Source organism: Carassius auratus, chromosome 4 (assembly GCF_003368295.1).
Source record: "Carassius auratus strain Wakin chromosome 4, ASM336829v1, whole genome shotgun sequence".
NCBI lineage: Eukaryota > Metazoa > Chordata > Actinopteri > Cypriniformes > Cyprinidae > Carassius > Carassius auratus.
The window spans coordinates 26,330,530-26,351,103 of NC_039246.1; the positions used below are offsets into that span (position 1 = coordinate 26,330,530).

At 36.9% G+C, this 20,574-nt stretch overlaps 3 protein-coding genes across 6 annotated transcripts in view; 1 reads left to right on the forward strand and 2 right to left on the reverse strand.

Moving 5' to 3' along the window:
• The first annotated feature begins 48 nt into the window (after positions 1-48).
• On the forward strand, positions 49-6,804 carry LOC113064286 (N-acetylglucosamine-6-sulfatase-like). Its single transcript, XM_026234977.1, has 14 exons — positions 49-359; positions 509-568; positions 803-1,009; positions 1,116-1,181; positions 3,037-3,135; positions 3,218-3,385; positions 3,464-3,546; positions 3,628-3,746; positions 3,836-3,939; positions 4,247-4,348; positions 4,543-4,653; positions 4,737-4,847; positions 4,965-5,125; positions 5,238-6,804. The coding sequence occupies exons 1-14, from the start codon at positions 180-182 to the stop codon at positions 5,311-5,313; spliced, it is 1,647 nt and encodes a 548-aa protein (XP_026090762.1). The 5' UTR covers positions 49-179; the 3' UTR covers positions 5,314-6,804.
• Positions 6,805-7,037: 233 nt separating this feature from the next.
• Positions 7,038-11,507, reverse strand: LOC113064312 (adipocyte plasma membrane-associated protein). Its single transcript, XM_026235030.1, has 9 exons — positions 11,272-11,507; positions 9,946-10,035; positions 9,738-9,859; positions 9,561-9,659; positions 8,998-9,150; positions 8,702-8,814; positions 8,468-8,628; positions 8,191-8,389; positions 7,038-7,537 (listed from the first exon to the last, which is right to left on the reverse strand). Exons 1-9 carry the CDS (start codon positions 11,421-11,423, stop codon positions 7,331-7,333), a joined length of 1,296 nt encoding a protein of 431 aa, XP_026090815.1. The 5' UTR covers positions 11,424-11,507; the 3' UTR covers positions 7,038-7,330.
• Positions 11,508-12,110: 603 nt separating this feature from the next.
• The window catches only part of LOC113064295 (ras association domain-containing protein 3-like), a 38,025-nt gene continuing 29,561 nt past the window's right edge, over positions 12,111-20,574 (reverse strand). For all 4 annotated transcript variants that reach the window (XM_026234989.1, XM_026234997.1, XM_026235017.1 and 1 more), the window contains 4 exons: positions 19,399-19,506; positions 17,123-17,378; positions 14,314-14,429; positions 12,111-14,231 (listed from right to left, as the gene is read on the reverse strand). In XM_026234989.1, coding sequence (XP_026090774.1) covers positions 14,082-14,231; positions 14,314-14,429; positions 17,123-17,378; positions 19,399-19,506 — 630 coding nt within the window. In that variant the 3' untranslated portion in view covers positions 12,111-14,081. The remainder of the gene's footprint in view (positions 14,232-14,313; positions 14,430-17,122; positions 17,379-19,398; positions 19,507-20,574) is intronic.

Below are 20,574 nucleotides of genomic sequence, written 5' to 3' on the forward strand. Positions count from 1 at the left end.
CGCCACAAGAGGTAACCAAGCAACGCCAGAACGTCTACATAATATTCATGAAGCAAAAAAGTCGCCATAGTATGATTAGTAATTTCTCACACAAGACTAGGCAAGCTAGCTGCACCAGCGTTTTCCTTTCCTTACAGAATTTAATGCTTTTATCTCAAGAAAAGGTCCTCGTTTAGGTCATGGCTTTATGTGTTTTTAATTCGGCACTAAAGATGGCTTCTTCTCCGTTTGGTATGTTACATGTTATTCTCATCTGCGTCACTTTGCATTGTAACAGTCTGGCCGAGGCTAAAATGAATCCCAGAGCGAATATAGTTTTAATCCTGACTGATGATCTAGATGTGTCTACCGGTGGAATGGTGAGTAACGTTATATTGTCTAAGAAAGTAGTTTTTTGTTGTCATTCTCCGTGGTTTTGATTTCTTCCATGCATTTTACTTTTATGTATCGTGTCTTAGTAACTTAAACGAGCTGCTTCACGAGAATCTTTCCATCTTTCGTTCTACAGATCCCTTTGGTGAAGACTAAAAAGCTGATAGGTGATGCTGGGATAACCTTTACAAACACGGTGAGTAGAAATTGTGCTAGATCTCTTCATTGTTGCATACAAGTGCTATGGGATTTTGCATGTCATCCAAGCTTAAAAAGCCCTTATATTGTTCTACATGAGAATATTTATAAATTTGTTAGACATAACAATTAAAATGTGCATTGAGGATCAACCAGGATGTATGTTTGCCATTGCATCTGTTAATTTGCACAGCATCTCTCAACTCTTTTTGCCATTTCTTCTCTCATGCAGTTTGTCGCCAGTCCCCTTTGCTGTCCCAGCCGGGCGAGCATCCTGACGGGCAAATATCCTCATAACCATCATGTGGTCAACAACACGCTGGAGGGCAACTGCAGCAGCACTGCATGGCAGAAGACCCAAGAGCCCGAGACTTTCCCTGCCTTCCTTCAGAAACACGGCATCTATCAGACCTTCTTTGCTGGGAAGTATCTGAATGAGGTGAAAACACATACTGGGAGCTTTCACACTGATGAAACCTTTTCTTTGGGTGAATCAGTTGACGGTTCATCACCTTGAATCATCCGTGTCTGTTTCTCTGCTATAGTACGGGAATAAAAAATCAGGAGGTGTGGAGCACGTTCCTCCAGGCTGGGATCACTGGTTTGCCCTGGTAAGAAAAAGACAGGAGATGTATCATTTAAAGGGGGGGGTGAAATGCTATTTCATGCATACTGAGTTTTTTACACTGTTAAAGAGTTGGATTCCCATGCTAAACATGGACAAAGTTTCAAAAATTAATTTGTACGTTTGAAGGAGTATTTTTGTTCCAAAAATACTCCTTCCGGTTTGTCACAAGTTTCGGAAAGTTTTTTTCGCAAATGGCTCTGTGTGACGTTAGATGGAACGGAATTTCCTTATATGGGTCCTAGGGCACTTCTGCCGGAAGAGCGCGCGCTCCCGTATAGCAGAGCACTGAGAGCACAACAGACTTCACTGATCAGAGCGAGAGCGTCGCGAAATGTCACAGAAGTGTGTTTTTGGTTGCCAGGGCAAGACAACCCTGCACAGATTACCAAAAAAAACCAGCATTAAGGGACCAGTGGAAGGAGTTTATTTTTACAGAGCATCAACAGAGTTGTGAAAGTGTTTGTGTTTGTTCCTTGCATTTCGAAGATGCTTGTTTTACAAACAAGGCCCAGTTTGACGCCGGATTTGCGTATCGTTTATTTCTTAAGGAAAATGCAATCCCAACGAAAAAGGGTCACGATCGTGTGTTGGAACCGCAGGCGGTGAGTAAAACTGCTTTCCTCACGGTAAAGTCACAGCTTCCAAACGCTCTCAACGCAAAAGCCTGCTGGCGCTGGTGTTTTTCCGGGAAAATCGGTACAGACTATCTTTCTCTTATGAATATAATAAAACTAAAGACTTTTTGGAGTTATGAAGGATGCAGTACTACTTTATAGGTACTCAAGATTAACAGGATATTGAGTGAAACGAGCATTTCACCCCCCTTTTAATAATGTAATCATTTAACTGTAAAAATATTTTGACTGTTCATATATAGCAGTGATGTTATTGTGATGGAAAAACTGAATGAAAATTTGCAACTAACTGAAATGAGTTCTAAAATTACTAACTAACTGAAAACTGAAATTAAAAATAAAATAATTCAGAAATATTTTTATAATAAAAATCTAATAAAAAAAGCTAATAAAATGCAACAAAATTCAAATGAAAACCAAAAAATGAAATCTAATTTTATATATATATATATATATATATATATATATATATATATATATATATATATATATATATATATATATATATATATATATATATATATATATATATATATATATATATATAGAGAGAGAGAGAGAGAGAGAGAGAGAGAGAGAGAGAGAGAGAGAGAGAGAGAGAGAGAGAGAGAGAGATAATACTATAACCCGAAGGCTTACTTATGGGAATCATGAGTAGAATATAAAAAATAAAAGAGAAATTAAAAAACAGTTTTGAAGTTAAATGAAGAAATGAAAAAAAGAGAAAGATGACAAGCTGGAATACATTGACAAGGCCTTCAACCTTTCCCATCAGTGCTGTAAAATCTAATGTTAGCTGAAAGGTTAGGAAAACAGTTTGTAGCCTAAAATATAGCATGTTTGGGAAGCTGATACAAGAACTCCTGCAAGAAATGTTTTCTGAAGCCATTCTAATTATTTTCCTAATAGCAGCTCCCATGATTCATAGCTCACTGAGAGCAGATTGGTTTGGTTTGTTTAATTTTTTCAAAAGACCGGAAAAATGTTTGGATGTATTCATTTATTAAAAAGTATTTTTCTTTATTTTAATCATTTTTATTTAATTTAACTGTTTTATTTCTTTATTTAAATTTTCTAAGTTATATTTGTATTTCTGTAATGTCAATTTTTTTTACATTTTCAGGTTTCGGAAAACGAGTTTTGATTCTAAACCAGATTTGTTTAAAGTGAAATATTTGCAATGATTTGAACATATTCCTACAGGAGAGAAACTCCAAATACTACAACTACACGCTGTCGGTGAACGGCAGGGAGCAGCGGCATGGACAGAACTACAGCGAAGATTACCTTACAGATGTTCTGGTACGAGCAGATCTCACCTGTGTTCACGAGACTACATCAGACCTCATGCATTTGATGTTCAGTCGCTTCTGATTCCTTCCAGGCCAATATTTCCATCGACTTCCTGGAAAACAAGTCAAACCGCAGGCCTTTCTTCATGATGGTGTCCACACCGGCCCCTCACTCGCCCTGGACAGCCGCTCCTCAGTACGAGAGCAGTTTCCCCAATGTTAAAGCACCAAGAGACCCTAACTTTAACATACACGGCAAGGTACGGGCCTGACGTGTCTGAAATATTCTGATTGGATCATCTTTTGAATATGTGACGGCATTTCAACCTGTTTTTCAGGACAAGCACTGGCTCATCAGACAAGCAAAAACGCCCATGACCAACTCTTCAGTGGAGTTCTTGGATAACGCCTACAGAAAACGGTATTCAGACGCTTTTAAATCATGCACTTGATATTAATATTGCACATGAAGTAATGCGACACTGATGATCTGTTCCACCAGGTGGCGCACTTTACTATCTGTAGACGACCTGGTGGAGAAGGTGGTGAGAAAGTTGGAGGTCAGAGGAGAGCTTAGTAACACCTACATCATCTTCACCTCTGACAATGGATACCACACAGGTACACAATGAGTTATATAGAGAAGAAATGTTTTTTTTTTTTTACTTTCCCTAGCTTTTATTTTGTCATGTGTCTGTTTCGTCTCTCAGGCCAGTTTTCTCTTCCAATGGATAAGAGGCAACTCTATGAATTTGATATCAGAGTTCCTCTTTTGGTGCGAGGGCCTAATATCAAACCCAACCAGACAAGCCCGGTAATATAAACAACCATAAAAAAACTAAATTACATGTATTTTCTTAATAGTATTTTTTTTATTTGTTCACTGCATCTTCAGTCCAGCCCCCCCCCCAGTTTACTTTAACTTTCTCACATTATTTAATTTTATAGTTTTTTTTTTTTTTTTGATTCTAAACCAGATTTGTTTGTTTTTTCCTTGTGTATGCACGCTATAATAATAGCATGTATATGTAATATTCACATTAACAGAAAAGGTTTTTATATAATTTTTTATAGCTTTTTTTAATTTATTTTATGTGTAAATAATTGATCTGTTTTAACAGTTACTTATAGCAAATGTGGATTTGGGTCCAACAATCCTGGACATCGCAGGATACAGCGTCAATGAAACTCAGATGGACGGGATGTCATTTCTTCCTATCATGGTGAATCCTGTTTGAATTTATTAACTTTGAAATTAATTAAATTAAAAATGCATTAAAGTATTGGCATTCTTGGTCATTTTGGGCATAATGCTCGTTTTTTGTAGTGTTTCTTGCTACAGTTTCAGTATAATTAACTTAAATGAATGTAAATGAACAAGGGTTTGCGTTTGATTTGAGTTGTCTTTGTGTCTCAGACCAGTAAAGGGAACAGCAGCACGTGGAGATCTGATGTACTGGTGGAATATGAGGGAGAAGGAAGCAACATCTCAGACCCAGCCTGCCCTCTGCTGGGCCCCGGGGTCTCGGTGAGGCTCTGTGTGCCACAAATAAACAGTCATTACAGTAACCACAAAAAATGAGTGCTGTAACACAGCTGTTGTCTCTGCAGGAGTGCTTCCCCGACTGTGTGTGCGAAGACTCGTACAATAACACGTACGCCTGCGTCCGCACAGTAGCACAGGCCGCCAACTTACAGTACTGTGAATTTGATGATAACGAGGTAAAAATAAAAGCTAGTGCTTCCAACAGCGCACTGACCGTAATACTGCAAAGTATAATAAAAAATATTTAATATGTATTAATAACTGTAATAATAGCACAGCGTCTTTGCTTGCAGGTGTTTGTGGAGGTCTATAACCTGACAGCAGACCCGTTTCAGCTAAGCAACATCGCCAAGAGTATCGATCAGGAGGTCCTGGAGAAGATGAACCACCGTCTCATGATGCTGCAGTCCTGCTCGGGACAGTCCTGCAGAACGCCAGGCGTCTACGACTCACAGTCAGTGCTTCATTAACACTTCAACACTCAGCATTCACTAGAAATAGCTGTATTATTATTATTAAGATGTTAGGAAATCTAACTTCCAGCTCGCTTGTCACTGTTTCCCCAGGTTCAGGTTTGATCCTCGGTTGATGTTCAGCAGCCTCGTGCCTCACAGAAACAAACGACGACAGACGCTGAAGTAGAGCGTGGAGAGGTTTACAGGAACAAGACACATGGAGGGAAAGAATATAGGGCACTGAAAAACAAGCCCTCTTGCTCCCTTTATATCCTGCCGGTCTCTCCTCTGATGAGGTCATCAGGGTGCGCCCAGGGTACCAAACACACCACAGACACGACCTTCATCCCCTCCAGCTCTCATTCACATCAGATTCCTCTTTATTCTCAATTAACCTTCAGTTTTGCTGCTTTAACAGTAACACAGGATATTGTCTTTATTGTAATGTTTTTGAAAATGTTGTTTTACTTTTGCTTTAAACCGTTTTGAGTTTTCCAATTTTGTAATGCATTTGAAAATTGTTGGGATTATTTGTTTGTTTGCCAGATGTGTCTGAAACATTCCACTCCACATCCTCAGTTATAAAAGAATTCACAACTCTACTAAGCCTGCCTTTTATGATCAACACTGAGAATGGAAGCTTGTTTTTTGGCTACAGGATCAAAAATAAAAAAAGGTCATTGCAACTTTTTATCGTACAATTAGGATTTTTTTTTTTTTTTTTCAATTGTGAGTTTATCACAATTTTGACTTTTTCCACAATTGCAAGATATAAATCCACATTTCTGAGAAAACCTAATGTAAACTAATAAATAGTGAGAATTCTCAGAATTCCGTTTTTTTTTGTAGTTGTTTTTTTTTTTTTTTGTTACAAATCTCACAATTCAAACTTCTTAGAATTGCAACTTTATATACAATAAAAGCGAGTTCATTGTGAGTTTATATCTTCTACATTTTAAAATTCTAAAGTCCGAATTGTGAGATTAAAAATTGCGATTACCATTTCTTTTTTTTTATCCCATAGCAGAAATAGGCTTGCATATGATAATGAATTACAGTAGTTTTAATGCACAATATACCTTATTATATAAAAATATTCTCTAACGTTTTCAGTTCCTGACACTTGCGTATGGCAGCACACAATCTATGTTTGGACAGACATTTCACTTGAGTTCTATAACTAAAAGATTCACTCACTAGGTGCAAATATTGTATTTAGTATTTCATTATTTCCTTTTAAATGTTTTCTTCTCTGAGTTTTGTGTTTGATGGATGTCCATTGAGAATGAGCAAAAGCTGTGGATCACAGCAGGTCTTTGATGAATCTGTGTATTTTTGGTTCTTTGAGGGAAATCCTGCGGTGGGCAACACAAACTTGAGGCGATGAGAGACTTACTTTCAGACTACTACCTAACGTTCATCAACCTTCTGCTGTGACTGCCAATTTCTCAAATCACCCAAATTGACCGGAGAGGAGGCAGACAGGCATAAGCATATCTTTTTCACAATATTTCAATACATCCGTTCAGTGAAGCACTTTCCAGTCTGTGATCAACAGGCCTGACATGTTTAATGATGTTTTGCACATAATTCTTTCATGATATTTGTTAGTAGCATTGCAATGGTTGCTGTGGACTTTTGTCTTGTGTGTTTGATTGATAAAAGCATTCTGAAATCATTTTTATTGCAGTGTTTTTATTTTATTAATTTTTATTTTATTTTATTTTATTTTTTGCTTAATTTTATAACATTTATTCAGCTAAATGTAATTTTAAAAATCGGATTTATTGTCATTTTTTAACTAATTGCAATGAGTTAATCTGTATATCCTACATACATTTTTAATATTTGGGTTTTTGTGTCAGTTCACTGCCATCGAAGTGCAACATTATTTCTGTCTTTTGCATCACATTAGCATAAGAAAATGTTTTTTATTGGGAACAGCTGTTCAAAATTATCATATCTTACATTTCTAGTGCACGTTGACCAGTGCATTTTGCAGTTCAGAAAAACTTTATAAAACAAAACAGATTGTGGCACTAATACAGTTAAAACATCTGTGTTAGACCAATTATAACCAGACTCAAAGTCACAGAATTAACAGTTAGAAGCTTTTTCACAAGACTGAGGTGCATTGTTAAAATGAAATCATTTTACATTCTCAGTGAAAGGTTATCAGAAGTCCCAGTTTTCCCATGTGTGAGTCAGCTCCACTCCTCCAGCACAGGCAGGAACGGCAGGTCAGTGTTGCCCAGATAGTAGTGCGTCCCCTGCTGGAAGACATCGCTGACGGCCCACGTGAGGCTGCCTGTGGGGTCGTGGAGGCTGTCGATCACCTCTCCGTCAGACCCCAGCTCCAGAATCAAGCCGTATTTGGGCAGCAGAACATCATACCAGCCGAGAGGAACGAGCTGCAACAGAGTTCATGATCGAGATTCAAAAAAATACTGTTTTATGTTTTATCTTTGCCGGTTAACTATTGGTTTACTTCATGCACTAAAACAACTAAAACTAAAATACAAACTATTGTATATATTATAATAAATGCATAGAAATGGCAAACTAAAAAGACATATTTGGCATAAATAGACATAAAATAACACAAAGTAATAAAGAAATAAAACAAACAAAATTATTTAGCAATGCATAATGCATAACTATTATGCTTAACTGAAAATAAAATCATAAAATTACCTGATATAAAATATATACTAATTCAAATAAAATAATTTGCTTTATTTTGTTATATATTTTATTTCAGCTAGTTGCCATGCCATGCTAACATTTCTCATTGCCATTTAGTTCAACTTGAAGTACTAAAATAACTCAAAAACTGAAATAACTATTAGAAACTAAATAGAAATTAAAAAACAAACAAAAACAAAATGTACCAAAATGAAAATAAGAACCTCACCTGGGTTATTTATTATATTCAATAAAAACTAAAATGATTAAAAAAAAGTTAGCCTAAATAAAATAAATATCAAAATATGAATAAAAACTACAATAGTATCTCAGTGATACTAAAATAACTCTGAACCCCACATATTTAAGATTTACCCACCTTCACTATGAAGCGTTTAACAGCAGGATACGGACCAATCAGATCCAAGAACGGTGGGAAAAGCCGTCCTCTGAATCTAACAGTGGTTATGCCCACTAAAAACGTGCCACGGTCACTGAGGCGGATGTTATCAGGGTAACCGATCATGTTGTTCAGGACCACCTCCTTGGTGCCCGCTTTAGGTCCTTTCAACCAGAACCTGAGAAGCAGGGAGAAAGTCTAAACACCATACTCTACCATCCTGATAAATGAACAAATATCATTTTTCAGATCTTACTTAATAACATGTGCGATACTGGTTTCAGCCAGGAGCAGGAAGTCCTCATCAGGTGAGAAGGCAAAGCCGTTGGGCATGTAGAGAGAATCCAACAGCGTCCGAACACGGCCGGTCACGGGGTCATACGAGAGAAGCCGACCCAGACGGTTTGTCTCCAACACCTGCAGAGAGAAGCGGCCTTTAGTGCACGTGAACTTAATTCAACAAAGAAGTACGATATGTTCGCTCGCTCACCTCGTAACGGACGTGACGTCTTCCCCATTTACTGCTGGAGTCGGTGAAAAACACAGTTCCGTTTTTAGAAATCTCCAGACCGTTCAGAAAGCCAAAGGGAATCCCATCAGCTCCTTGTAGGAGGAATGTGGCAGGGTTATTTAAATATAATGCTTTTTATTTTTTATTTTAGTGAGGCCGATTCGTATAAAAATATAAAGAAGCAGTTATATAGTAAATTGACATAAAAATGGCAAGATGATTAGGTAACTGATCAAAGCAACCAAATTGTTGTGCAAAGCTCTTTTTTGACCGACCCTCTGTGCTGGAATGTAGCAACGTCTTCTCTCCAGTCCAAGGGTCAACCTTGAACAGCCCCTGATAAGAGTCGGCCACGATAAGCTGTCCGTCTCGGTCCAGTCTCAGACTATGTGGACGACCACATACTGGCTCATAGTCTGTACTCGTGCCTATACAACCAACAACAACAGGACAACATGCTTGATAACAGAAAATCAGACTATCTGCTTACTGACAGACACATGCATTCTGCTTATGACTCGCCAAAGAACTCCTTTACCTACATAATGATTATTTAAAATACAGTAAAATAAGAGAGAGGCATTAAACCTCAACATAAGGAATGAGCTCTAATGAAGACATCTGCATTCAAGACTCTTGTGAACAGCCAAGGCTTTGATAAAACAACACTTGAGTCTTTGTGAATCACTTCAGCATGTCTAATGTGTGACGGCAGCTGAGGGGGGGGGGTGTCCAACAAACGTCTCCGCGATACATATTCATCAAGCCACATGAAGTGTCTTACACAATGAAGCTGCTAGGATTCAGCCTGAATTGCACGAGCTGTTTGCAGATTTACCACATTCAGGGATGTTTCGGCCCGTCTGAGTGATGAAAGTGAGGGATTCATTGCTGATTCTCCACAGCTTGCCGTCGACGGTGCCAGTGTAGATGTTTCCTTCAGAGACACAGTGGAGAGATGAGACCTGACTGCATTTCTCAAACCAAACAGATAAACGCTCAAGACCAGGCTCACCTTTCTGGTCAGCTGTGAAAGACTCCGGGCCTTTGAGTTGACCGGAAAACAGCCGTCGACCTCTCTGTAATCGTGTGTTTACTGCCAGAGGGCCGTCCAGAGCAGGCGGGGGGTCCTCGAATCTGGAAAACATACATCAGCGTGACATTAAACGTCACTGAGTGCTCTTTGAAGATCATTTCACTGCAAGATTTGCAACGAGACTCACGTGTATGGCTCGGGATCGATAGGAGAGGGAATGAGATACACACCAACTGCAACTGCCAGCAATAAAACCTTTACAGAACTCGTCCCTAACCTGTGGAAATGGGTAAAATGCTTTCAGACACTGTACAAAATATGGTATAATAAAAACAAAAAAATAAATAAAATCATTACAGTAGCAAAGACATCCCACATCTTTAAAAAAAAATGTAAAACCTTCAAAACAATTATTACAGATTTACATTACAGAAAATTAAACAATAGCATCAACAAAACTATTAATCAAAATAAATTTTACTTTTTTTATTAATTACATTTTATATTCATATAATAGCAAAATTTATTTTTATAATTTTTATATTTAACTTAACATTGTGTTCATAAAAAATAATAATGACATTTAGGAATCACAAAAATGGGCTTTTTGGGATTTTCTGTAACACCAATTGTATGGCAGTGTGGTCAATATTATATTAATATACAGCATTATATTATATTATATTATAATGGTAAAAATGTAAACAATATAAGAACAATAAATTACAGAAATCACAAATTAATAACAAAACAGTATAATAATAATATTAATAAAAAATTACATTTTTTGTTATTTCAATATTATATCATACATAATATGTTTTAATAATACTCAGTTAAATATAGTGATAATGAAAAACTGACTAAAATAACTCAAATATAATTTAAATATTAAATATTAAACTACATATAATGATCATTAAAAACGAATGCTGGCATTCAGAAATTACAAAATAATAACAAAAACAGTGTTACCAATAATATTAATCAAATTAAGTGTAATATTTGGTTATTCGATTATATTTATTCGATATATAATACCATGTTTATTTACATAAACATTATATTCAACTAAATATTATAATAAGACCTTTAGATGGTTTAGATGGTTATAACCACACAAAATGTCACAACATATAAATTCTGTGTGATTCGATTTTAAAGGCAGTCCAGACTCGCACGCGATATCTTTCATTTCAGCACAGGAACATCTCATTATCAAAACTACATCAGAGGTTGTGAAATAATGTTTAATTAACACAAATGACGCTAAAGCACAATAGAAACGCGCTTCTTCTTCTTTTTTTTTTTTTACTAAATAACGCAAATAGTCCGCGACAGCTGACGGTTTTCACTTCTGAAGGGAATGTGAAGTAAACTACACTGAGGTTCTACAAGTGAACAACAGCAATGAAAACACCAGGTTTGTTTATCCAAAGTGAACGTTTGCAGTGGCACTACGTCCAAGTCTTTTAAATACGATATTCGGTCTCTATAAATGCTGTAAACTTACATGCTTGCGTCGTGAGGTCTTTCTGAGAGTTGTATAAAGTTCAGCTTGTGTTCACGGACGCCACGAGAGAAGACGCGCTGCTCTCCGCGTGAAGTGTGCGATGAGTCACTGATGAAGACATCTGACACGGGTTCATGCAGAGGACACACCATTCACATGCTAATTCTGCTCTCACGTAAAACCTTACAGTTTAGTGTGATGTTTAAAGCCAGTAGATGAGCTGAAAAGTTGTGCAACCGCCATTGTGTGACCTTTCGAGATAAACTGCAAGAGGGTTGCCTCTGTAAAGTGCGATTTAGATCAAAACAATTATTCGTTTAATGACAAATGATTTCAGATAATTAGAAATACCAGAATTTTGTGCTCGTCAAATCTAAAAAGGATTTTCCATGGGTGGATTTTTTTTTTTTTTTTACAGATGACAGATGCTGTGAATTGAGAAACGTTTCATCTTTATTTAAAGAAATCTTTAACAAGAAAGGCCACGATTGGTAAAAACCCTCAAAAAAAAAAAAAAAAAAAAAAACCTCCGTCATTGTCAAAAATGCATGACATCTGGATTCTAACCATGCATATTTAATCCATAAATCTTAAAAACAATGTTTTTCCATGGATGCCACTTCTGGTGTCTTCTATATAATTTGACAAAATATGCATGTCACTTACAACTTTGGAACCAAATGAGATTTGTTGGCAAATGCAGAGTGTGTTTCATGAGCAGTCTCTAAATTACCTAAAGAACAACAGCACTGGCCTGTGATGTCCTAAAACAGCCGTTAAAATATGCATGAATTAATATAACACATGCATGTAAATTGAAAATAAGTAAAGCAGTTCACTCACATCCACAACCCTTTACTACACGAGAATACAGTATAACATTCATTCACAGTCTTACTCTACAAACAAAAGCTTGTTTATGAAAAAAAAACACTAATCAAGTTCTGAAACAGCTTTAAGAAAAAAAAAAAAATCTATAAAACATAACTGAGCTTCCACTAGATGCAATGCCGTTTTAAAACAGTGGAAGACAATAGGCATCTGATGAAGACTAATAAATCAAAATAAAAATAATTCCCTGAATTAAAACAAAGTGCACAAAAAGCATTTATAAGATTACTGGTCTTATTCCCCTGCAAAATCCTCCTCGATTGCATATATTGAGACTGTCGTGATGTAATATTCACACAACAATTACACTAATTACTCTAATTTATATTTACCCCAGTGTTTACAATTAAAGTTGCCCTGGTAAAACCATCAGACAAGATAGATACTATACTATGTAACCTCAGTTTACTGAGGTGTAAAACTGATTGCACCAGGCAATTTGCATCAAACTTAAATTAAATTATGCATTTTATCTAGATCTTTGGTTAGAGGTTATAAAACCGATAATAATAATAAAGAAACAAATCTTTTTTAATAAAGCACACAATCTGTGTCTAAAATAATCAAATTGACACAGGTGAGACCTAAGACTGCAGAGATGTAGTTACAGCAGTTGACCACAAGATGCCGCTACCTGCGTGTCACAATAGACAACAATGTTGCAGTACCAATCAGAAAAACCATCATGCAGCACTAGCATACAGAAAGAAACGAGGATACATATTAAAATCACCTACTGATACACAAGTATCCTTCCAAACACCATCAAAAATGTCGACCTTGTGTGCTGAGACAAAGTAGCACTGTCTGCTTTTCTTTTACTGTACCTCACAACAGTAACAGTTTCAGCTACAATGAAGAAAAGCACGTGAAATTAACTTTTGGTACAGTAAATCAGATCGGTGTGATTACACGTATATATTCACCAATCAAACTAGCTTAAATCTACTATTTTCAGGCTGTAGCTTCAAAACAAACAATCTTCATTACTTGTATATTCAGTCATTTATCTTGAAGACATCCTCTAACGCATTTTCCAGGGTCAATGATGAGAGGCGAACAGCAAATACACTGTTCAATGATTATCTGCTTAAACTAGAGCTCAAAACAACCCATAATTTACTGTGAAGACCATCTGACCCCGATAGACATCAGTCAGCTCCGCTCCAAACCCGCTGCATGACACTTCCCGCATACTTTCCAACATCCTCTATGCTCCTTCGCCAACTTCCTGAATCCATTCAGTTCCAGCACTTCACCTGAGAATGCTTACTTTTAAAAAGGTTTTTATTTGCATTCAAGCCATCCCTTCAGAGACTTGTGATTATGACTTTGCTTTAGTCCTCATTTCTTATCCCTACTTCACCATATTCAATCTTCTCTTTCACAAACATGCGCTTACTGTCTGTCTGGTCATCATTTTGTCAACAGCACATCAACACTATCTTTGGTAGGGCACATTATGTCATCTGGTATTTAATATAAAATAAAATAAAATAAAATAAAATAAATCCCCAGTCCCATCAGTTTCTGGTCGATAAGTATATTTGCCATAGAATAAGACTCTTTTACTAAAAAAAAAAAAAAAAAGTATAATAACATTCACCCACATAAATTAAAACAACAAACAAAAATATGTACAAACCACAACATCCAACAATTAAATAAAAACAGATCTGATTTCCACATTTGCATCGTTCACAAGAGGTAAAAGAACAGAACATGAGAAACAACTGAAAGTGTGAAAGAGGGTGGATGGGTAAATATGGCACCTGAGGTGCATTCTGGGAGCTCAGTGCTCTCTTCTGAGTTTCTGAGAAGGGGTGTCCGCTTGGCACAGTGACACCTAATAAGTGTTCTTTACACACAGTGAGCACTAGAGGCAGCAGTGCTATAGTTCCTTCACATAAGCACTGGCTTTATCCCAGGCCGCCAGTCGCTCTCATGGCCTCCTCCAGTTTCTCTCTGTAGGCGTTGTAGCGATTGGTTATCGAGCAAATCTGGTCCTGCTCCTCTTTATCCAAGAAGCGGAGGAAGTTCTGCAGCTCGGGGATGGAAAAGGCGTCCCACTGATGACCGAGAGGAAGATGTGTGTCATGACACGTTTTCATTAATATAGGATTGTGATAGAAACCTAAAGCGAATGCTCACCAGGACTTCACCGGTTTGCTGCTCCTTCAGGACAAAGCTGAGCACATCTGTACTGGGTCCCGCCACCAGACGCAGGAAGAGAGGGTGTTCTTCCTCTGAGAGCTTACAGGTGTACACTGCACACACACACACAGACAGACACAACATTACCATCAGAGACAAAAACAACGCCAGGCAACAATAAAGGCCAGTTCACACCAACTATAATGTTTTAAGAACCATTCTAATTATTTGAGAACAGGGAAGACCGCAGTAGAAGAATAAAAATAACACAGAAGAATGACATCATTGAAATCTCTGGATCTTTTCAAGCTGATGGATGATAAAAACAATGACTTTTAAATGGAGCGCTCATAATAAACATGGTTATTATTTTAATAGTTATTGTTCTTGGTGTGAATGTGTTTTTGGGGATCACAAAGGGCAACTGATATACATTTTTTAACAGCGATGCTTTAAACTCACGGTTGTAGCATGCTAAAAAATTCATCGATTTTGGTACAGGATCCAAACTTTTGATTTTTATGAAAAATGTTTTTAGCAGATATAACCATTTAAAGATGATGAATTAGAGAAACTTCACTGAGAGGGTTTAGCTAACAAAAAATATACTAAATCAAAAACACACCAGTTAATTAAATATATTTTTTTATATTCTTTAAGGAGCTATAACCATTTAAAGATCGATTTTAGAAACAAAACTTCTCAGAGGTGTTCAGCATAAAAACTACCTAAGATCCTCCTAAAACTACCTAAGATACCTAAGATAGTTTCATGTCATTTAAAGCAGCTAAACTTTAAAAAGTCAGCCCTGAATCAGGTTCTCTTTAATAAAGAACTGACACACCTCAAAGAGGAAGACATGCTGCTGAATGTTGATCTAAGGCCAAAATTCACAGCAAAAACAAACTTTAAGCATGAAAAAGGAAGTGCAACACCTAATATCAAGAACAAAAGGTAATTCTCTAGAACTTCTGCGTTTACTTTAGCATTATGGGAGATTTCCTCCACCTAGAGTGTGCAAAAGGGCACAGACCTGCGTTTCTTCAGCCTTGAGGAATCTCTCATCTCACTTCCTTCTGTCTCCAGCAGCGGTTAATCAGAACAAGCAGGGCTGTTATTATGTCTACACTAATGCGGTTGATTCGTGGTCTTTTATATGCCACACTGCTGTGATATCACACATGAGGGTCTGTCTGTGAATGAGCTCTGAGGTGGGAGTTTATCAGTGTCTAACTGTAGCATTTCTTGAAGATGTTTAAGATCTGGAGGGCCCCTTACATGCATTAAAACCAGCTGTAAAACCCAATCCAAACAAGTGTCGCATATCTGTCTCCTAGAGTGTGATGAAGATCTCCCATGGTGGTGAGACCTCATGAAAATACTTCGTCTCAAAAACTAAAAAATAAAAATCATCCCAGATGGCCTACTAAGCAAATATTCCCCCACTGGCAGCAGCACTTATTGGCTCCTACACACACTCCCTATAAAATAATTAAAGATGAGCGTTATTGCTCCCCAAAGTACTACGATGCTCAGTTCATCCAATAAATCAAGCAGAAGTGCTATTCAGTGCATCTGAATCAAATGCACCATGGCAGAAGAAATAGTTTTACATGAGTTTGCAGTATTATTTTTGTATTTAGATCAGTTATAAAATGCAGTACATTAAAACAAGTACACTAGACAGTAGTAAAAAAAATAGCATGGATAAATGGATCCTTTTGGGATTAACTTAAGACTCTTTTTGTAAATGATTTCCCTTTTTTAAATATGATATCCAGATTCTTTTCAAATTTCGAGCCATTTTGCCACTGCAGTCTGAATTGAATGAGAGAAGATAAAGCAGCAGTGCAAATCTGACTTTGCAGGGATATTGTTTGTGTCTGAAGTGCAGTACATTATATATATATATATATATATATATATATATATATATATATATATATATATATATATATATATATATATATATATATATATATATATATATATATATATATAATGCCTGCATTTTAATCCATTTTGTTTTAGATTTGCAGTCTGAAGATAAAATACCACATAAAGAAAAATAAGACATAGACAAGACATCTTTCTGTTTCTTTCTGTATGCAAAACAAATGCAGACCAGTGTAGTCTGATTCATGAATGAATGACTCTTATGAGTCGGTTCTTTAAATGATTTGTTTCTTTCACATAAACCAGAGCACATTCCAGCCAGGTGCTTAGATTATGAAAGCAGGTACTTAAAATCAGTGAGCCATATGCGTGTCTGGTTTCCTGCTGTGTGTGTGACGTCAACGGGGGCTCAGACAGTGGCTGGGGTCCGTCAAAGCAGTGAGATGGATTAGAAACACTGACATTCTCACAGCAAAACCAACGCTGAGCTTCTCAGGAATCCACTGTTTGATGTATAAAGCCAAAAACTGCTCAAAATCAACTAGTCACTATTACTAAACTCAGTAGACGGCCATCCTGACCCTTCCCCAGCTCAGAATATCCCTGTATGGCATTGAAATGTGGGGAAGGAGGCTGGTTAATATCTGCTAAAGAGCATTCAACAGCTGTTGTGTACGTGTGTTTACTACACTGGCATGGTGTATTGTTGGCACATACATGCAGAGTAACAGGCCTGTCCCGAATGTGTGAGCGCGTCCATAAATACACGCGCATTCCTCAGACTGACCTATTTCAGGAATGCATCCGTTCCTGCCAAAACACATACTGTATGCACTAGGGGACCTGAGTCATTACTGTATACACACACACACACACTGATGCATTTTCTGCATTGGTGTTTGCGTCTCACCTTGGTCTTCTCTGCTGAAGCGTTTGAACAAGGCGAACTTGGCGGGGTTGTCAGCCACGGTGAACTTTCTCAGCAGCGCTTCGATCACCTGTCGCGCCGTGTTGGTGCTGCTGATGTGCAGTGTGTTTATGGAGCCGCGCGGAAGGTAAAATGCCTCCTGACCTTTGACCCCTCCTGCCCTGCCTCCTTTCACTGTGATGGGCCTCCGCAGGTCCAACTGCACCTTGATGAAGCCTGTGTACATGCCGTTAGTATTCTGCAGGACAGAGACAGAGGACTGAGGTTAGATGACAACAGCAAAGACATGATCTAATGTAGCAAAATGTTTTTCAAAGTGTTTTTCTCAAGTGAGCAGTCATTTAGTTAGAGAAAATGCTAAATTGCCATTTTTAGGATGCATTCAGAAAGTCTGATTCAATTCAATTAATTGTTTCCTTTCAGGCAGTTCATTTTCAAAACACGGATTCATTTGTTCAGTTGTCAGTGCACTTATATTGAAGTCTTTTTTAGAAAAATACTTACATTCACGCAACAGTTGTTTTGAAATACTTTTCATTCAGTTTTATTATATTTTGTAACAGTGTACATTACAGTATAGATTTATTTGTATATTTTAGTTGCATTTAAAGTAAGTTTGTGATTCAAACTGCATTCATTTATATTGCCCTTTATATAATACAGACTGTTTCAAAGTAGCTTCACAGTGATAAGAAGATAACAGTATAATCTAGCAGTTCTCCTATTATGAAACAAATACAATTTCAGCGTTGAAGCAGCATTAAAAATGCAATAATGTCATTATTCCGCTCAATTTAGTTCAGTGTTGATTCAATCACAGTTCTATCGCTGTGTTATAAAGTTAATTAGTTGTGAAGTGGACTCAATTCAACTATAAAGTAGACTTATTATAAAAATGAGGAAATAAAAATATACATATTATTATTATTATTATTAGGGGATTCCTTCTACTGTTTTCGTGGAAAATAAATATTCAAATATTCAATAAGTGTTTCTCAGTAACTTATAGAGTCGTTAACTGGGCAGCTAAGTATAGTTCAACTGTTTAATATGAGTAGCTTGTAGCTTGACAAGCTTCAGTTTCAAAGCATCTTCCTCAACGCTGGTGAGCATATCTTGCTGTGGTCTCTGACTGTGTCCAGATGGAGCTCAGATTTGAGTTTCTTCTGTCTGTAAGCTCATTAGTTCAAACGGCAGCCGTGACTGCAGGCTACAGGCGAGACACGGGGGGTGTAATTACAGCTCACAACCTCCTCTGAAACTCCACCACACTGACACACAACCCTACTGAAACACAGGCCTGAAACCTAATGATCCAAGACACTGTGGACACTTAATGAGTAAGAGCTCGCATATGCTAGTACACAGTGTTCAGTTAAGTCCAGATGACACCGCTCTCTTGAAACATGTCCTGTCTGAGATCAGTATTTGTTAAAGAGCTAGTATTATCCAGACAGAAACAGTCCTGAGATAAGCAGCTGGGCTCTGAACGAAGGTACAGTGGTAAAGTCTGATGGCTGTCACATGGTTCATGAGAAGCCATGATAAAAAGTTTACGACAGATGATAATGAAGATTTTATTAAAGCAACAATGATAATTAACTCGAATACACAACAATTTTCATTCATGTTGTGTATGTTTTTTTATGTTTGTATCATTTGACGTTGATAAAACTCTTTATTAAAAGGGCAATCATAATTCTGAAACAAAAATGTATATTAAAAATTTGTCAAGTTTTCAGAAATGCAATATGTATTTATGTTTTTTACGTATGATATATATATACAATTGTAATTTTTTTTTTTGTTAATGACTATAAAAAAATTCAAATGGTGTAACTATTGAGCAAAAAATAATAAAACATTAATTAAGAAATACTGCAAAAAGATAAAGCATCAAAGAAAAGATAGTTTTATATATGTGTGTGTCCTACAAGTTTTCTTAAGTTCAACCATTTGACAACCTGAAATTGTTTTGGGGTCATAACAGGGTTTTAGGGTCTGTAATATAAAATATGATTTTGTATTTTAAGTTTATTTTTTTTTCCATTAGGGTTAAGGTTAGGGTTATTATGAAACAAAAAAAACAATAATATATATTAGACAGAATTTTATTTCTGGAGGGACTTGTGTGGTAACAAACACTTCTGTTCATGTGGATGGACTTTTGAATTCTAAAAATGATTAGTGATTAGATTTATGAATGATTCGTTTTCACTGGTCTATAAGTGGATTATGGAGGTTCACCATTAACTCACCAGTGTCATTTTAAAGTGGTCACGTGACTCTGTGTTGTACTGCTCAACCTTGTGTCTGATCTCCTCGTAAGTGAGATGAGTGCGCAGCTCTTTCTCTTTCTCCACATCCTGGAACACAGAAACACAGAGAGTGAATATAACACATTTAGCAAGCAGAAAGGTCAGCACATAGGTCAACCTCTCAGCTCATTTTGACAGCAGAAGAGGTACGACTCCAGTACTGCTGAATAATGAAGCCATTCAAATCAAAGCCTTCTTTGTCATGAGCCTATCCTGAAGTGGGAGCCCACAACACCCACAACTTTGACATTCATGTGTCAAATGGCGATAATCGCTAATCACAAATAATTGTTTTTTCAATGTTTTTATTTATAATTTAAAGATTAAATGCATCTTTTTCCTTGACATCCAATGACATGACCAAAATATGAACCCTTAGAGTGTTTATAATCCTTAACTCTCCTGCAACAATACAGCCTTAAAAAGCTACAACTAGCAAAATATTGTATGAAACGTGTGCAGTGCACCCTGCTCTTACATGGTCATATCACCAAGAAGCTGATCTGCTTTCGTGAGCGCTCCAAGCTCAAATCAAAAGCACAGAGCCCCTTATAAGGGAACAGTCCAGGGCTGAAGTGAAGACACGTTGACGGACAAGGGCCCTCTCAGCTAACAGAGTCCAGAGGCTGAATACCTCGAACTGTTAAAGACAGTCGTAATTCCCCTCCTGCACGGGCCAAGACTGCCTGGAGTGATTGCAATAACAGGTGGTTTTGTTTTTTGCGTGCATTGTTCTTGAACTTTACAGTGCATGACTCAGGCTGTTTTCATACCCAGAAGACATCTACTTAAAGGCTAAACACCTTTTCGAATTTCCAGGTTTATAATAAAGCCCTAAAGCTCTGAGAATGAACATGTTAACGCTACTTTGCTGCTGTAGTATTAGTGATATGAAAACTACTACACATCTTCAAAAGTATAACATAACTAAATACCTGTAATTAAATAACTATTAAACCATATTTAAGCTTATCATTCTCAAAAAGTTATTTTCCCAAGGCGAATGCTAAAGCACAATATGCTAAAGCCCTCTCCTGTCTATAAACTGATCATTAAAGCAATGCTGATAACAAAATCTAGTTAAACCTCACTAGTGAGACTAGTCAACTATTCTGA

Excerpts from the sequence above, each read along its gene's own strand:
- LOC113064286 (XM_026234977.1), top strand. The coding sequence starts at position 180 with ATGGCTTTATGTGTTTTTAATTCGGCACTAAAGATGGCTTCTTCTCCG. Across the intron at positions 1,182-3,036 it reads GGGATCACTGGTTTGCCCTG|GAGAGAAACTCCAAATACTA; the intron begins GTAAGAAAAAGA and ends ATATTCCTACAG. Across the intron at positions 5,126-5,237 it reads CCAGGCGTCTACGACTCACA|GTTCAGGTTTGATCCTCGGT; the intron begins GTCAGTGCTTCA and ends CTGTTTCCCCAG.
- LOC113064312 (XM_026235030.1), bottom strand. The coding sequence starts at position 11,423 with ATGGTGTGTCCTCTGCATGAACCCGTGTCAGATGTCTTCATCAGTGAC. Across the intron at positions 9,660-9,737 it reads TTTCACAGCTGACCAGAAAG|GAAACATCTACACTGGCACC; the intron begins GTGAGCCTGGTC and ends GTGTCTCTGAAG. Across the intron at positions 7,538-8,190 it reads TTAAACGCTTCATAGTGAAG|CTCGTTCCTCTCGGCTGGTA; the intron begins GTGGGTAAATCT and ends ACTCTGTTGCAG.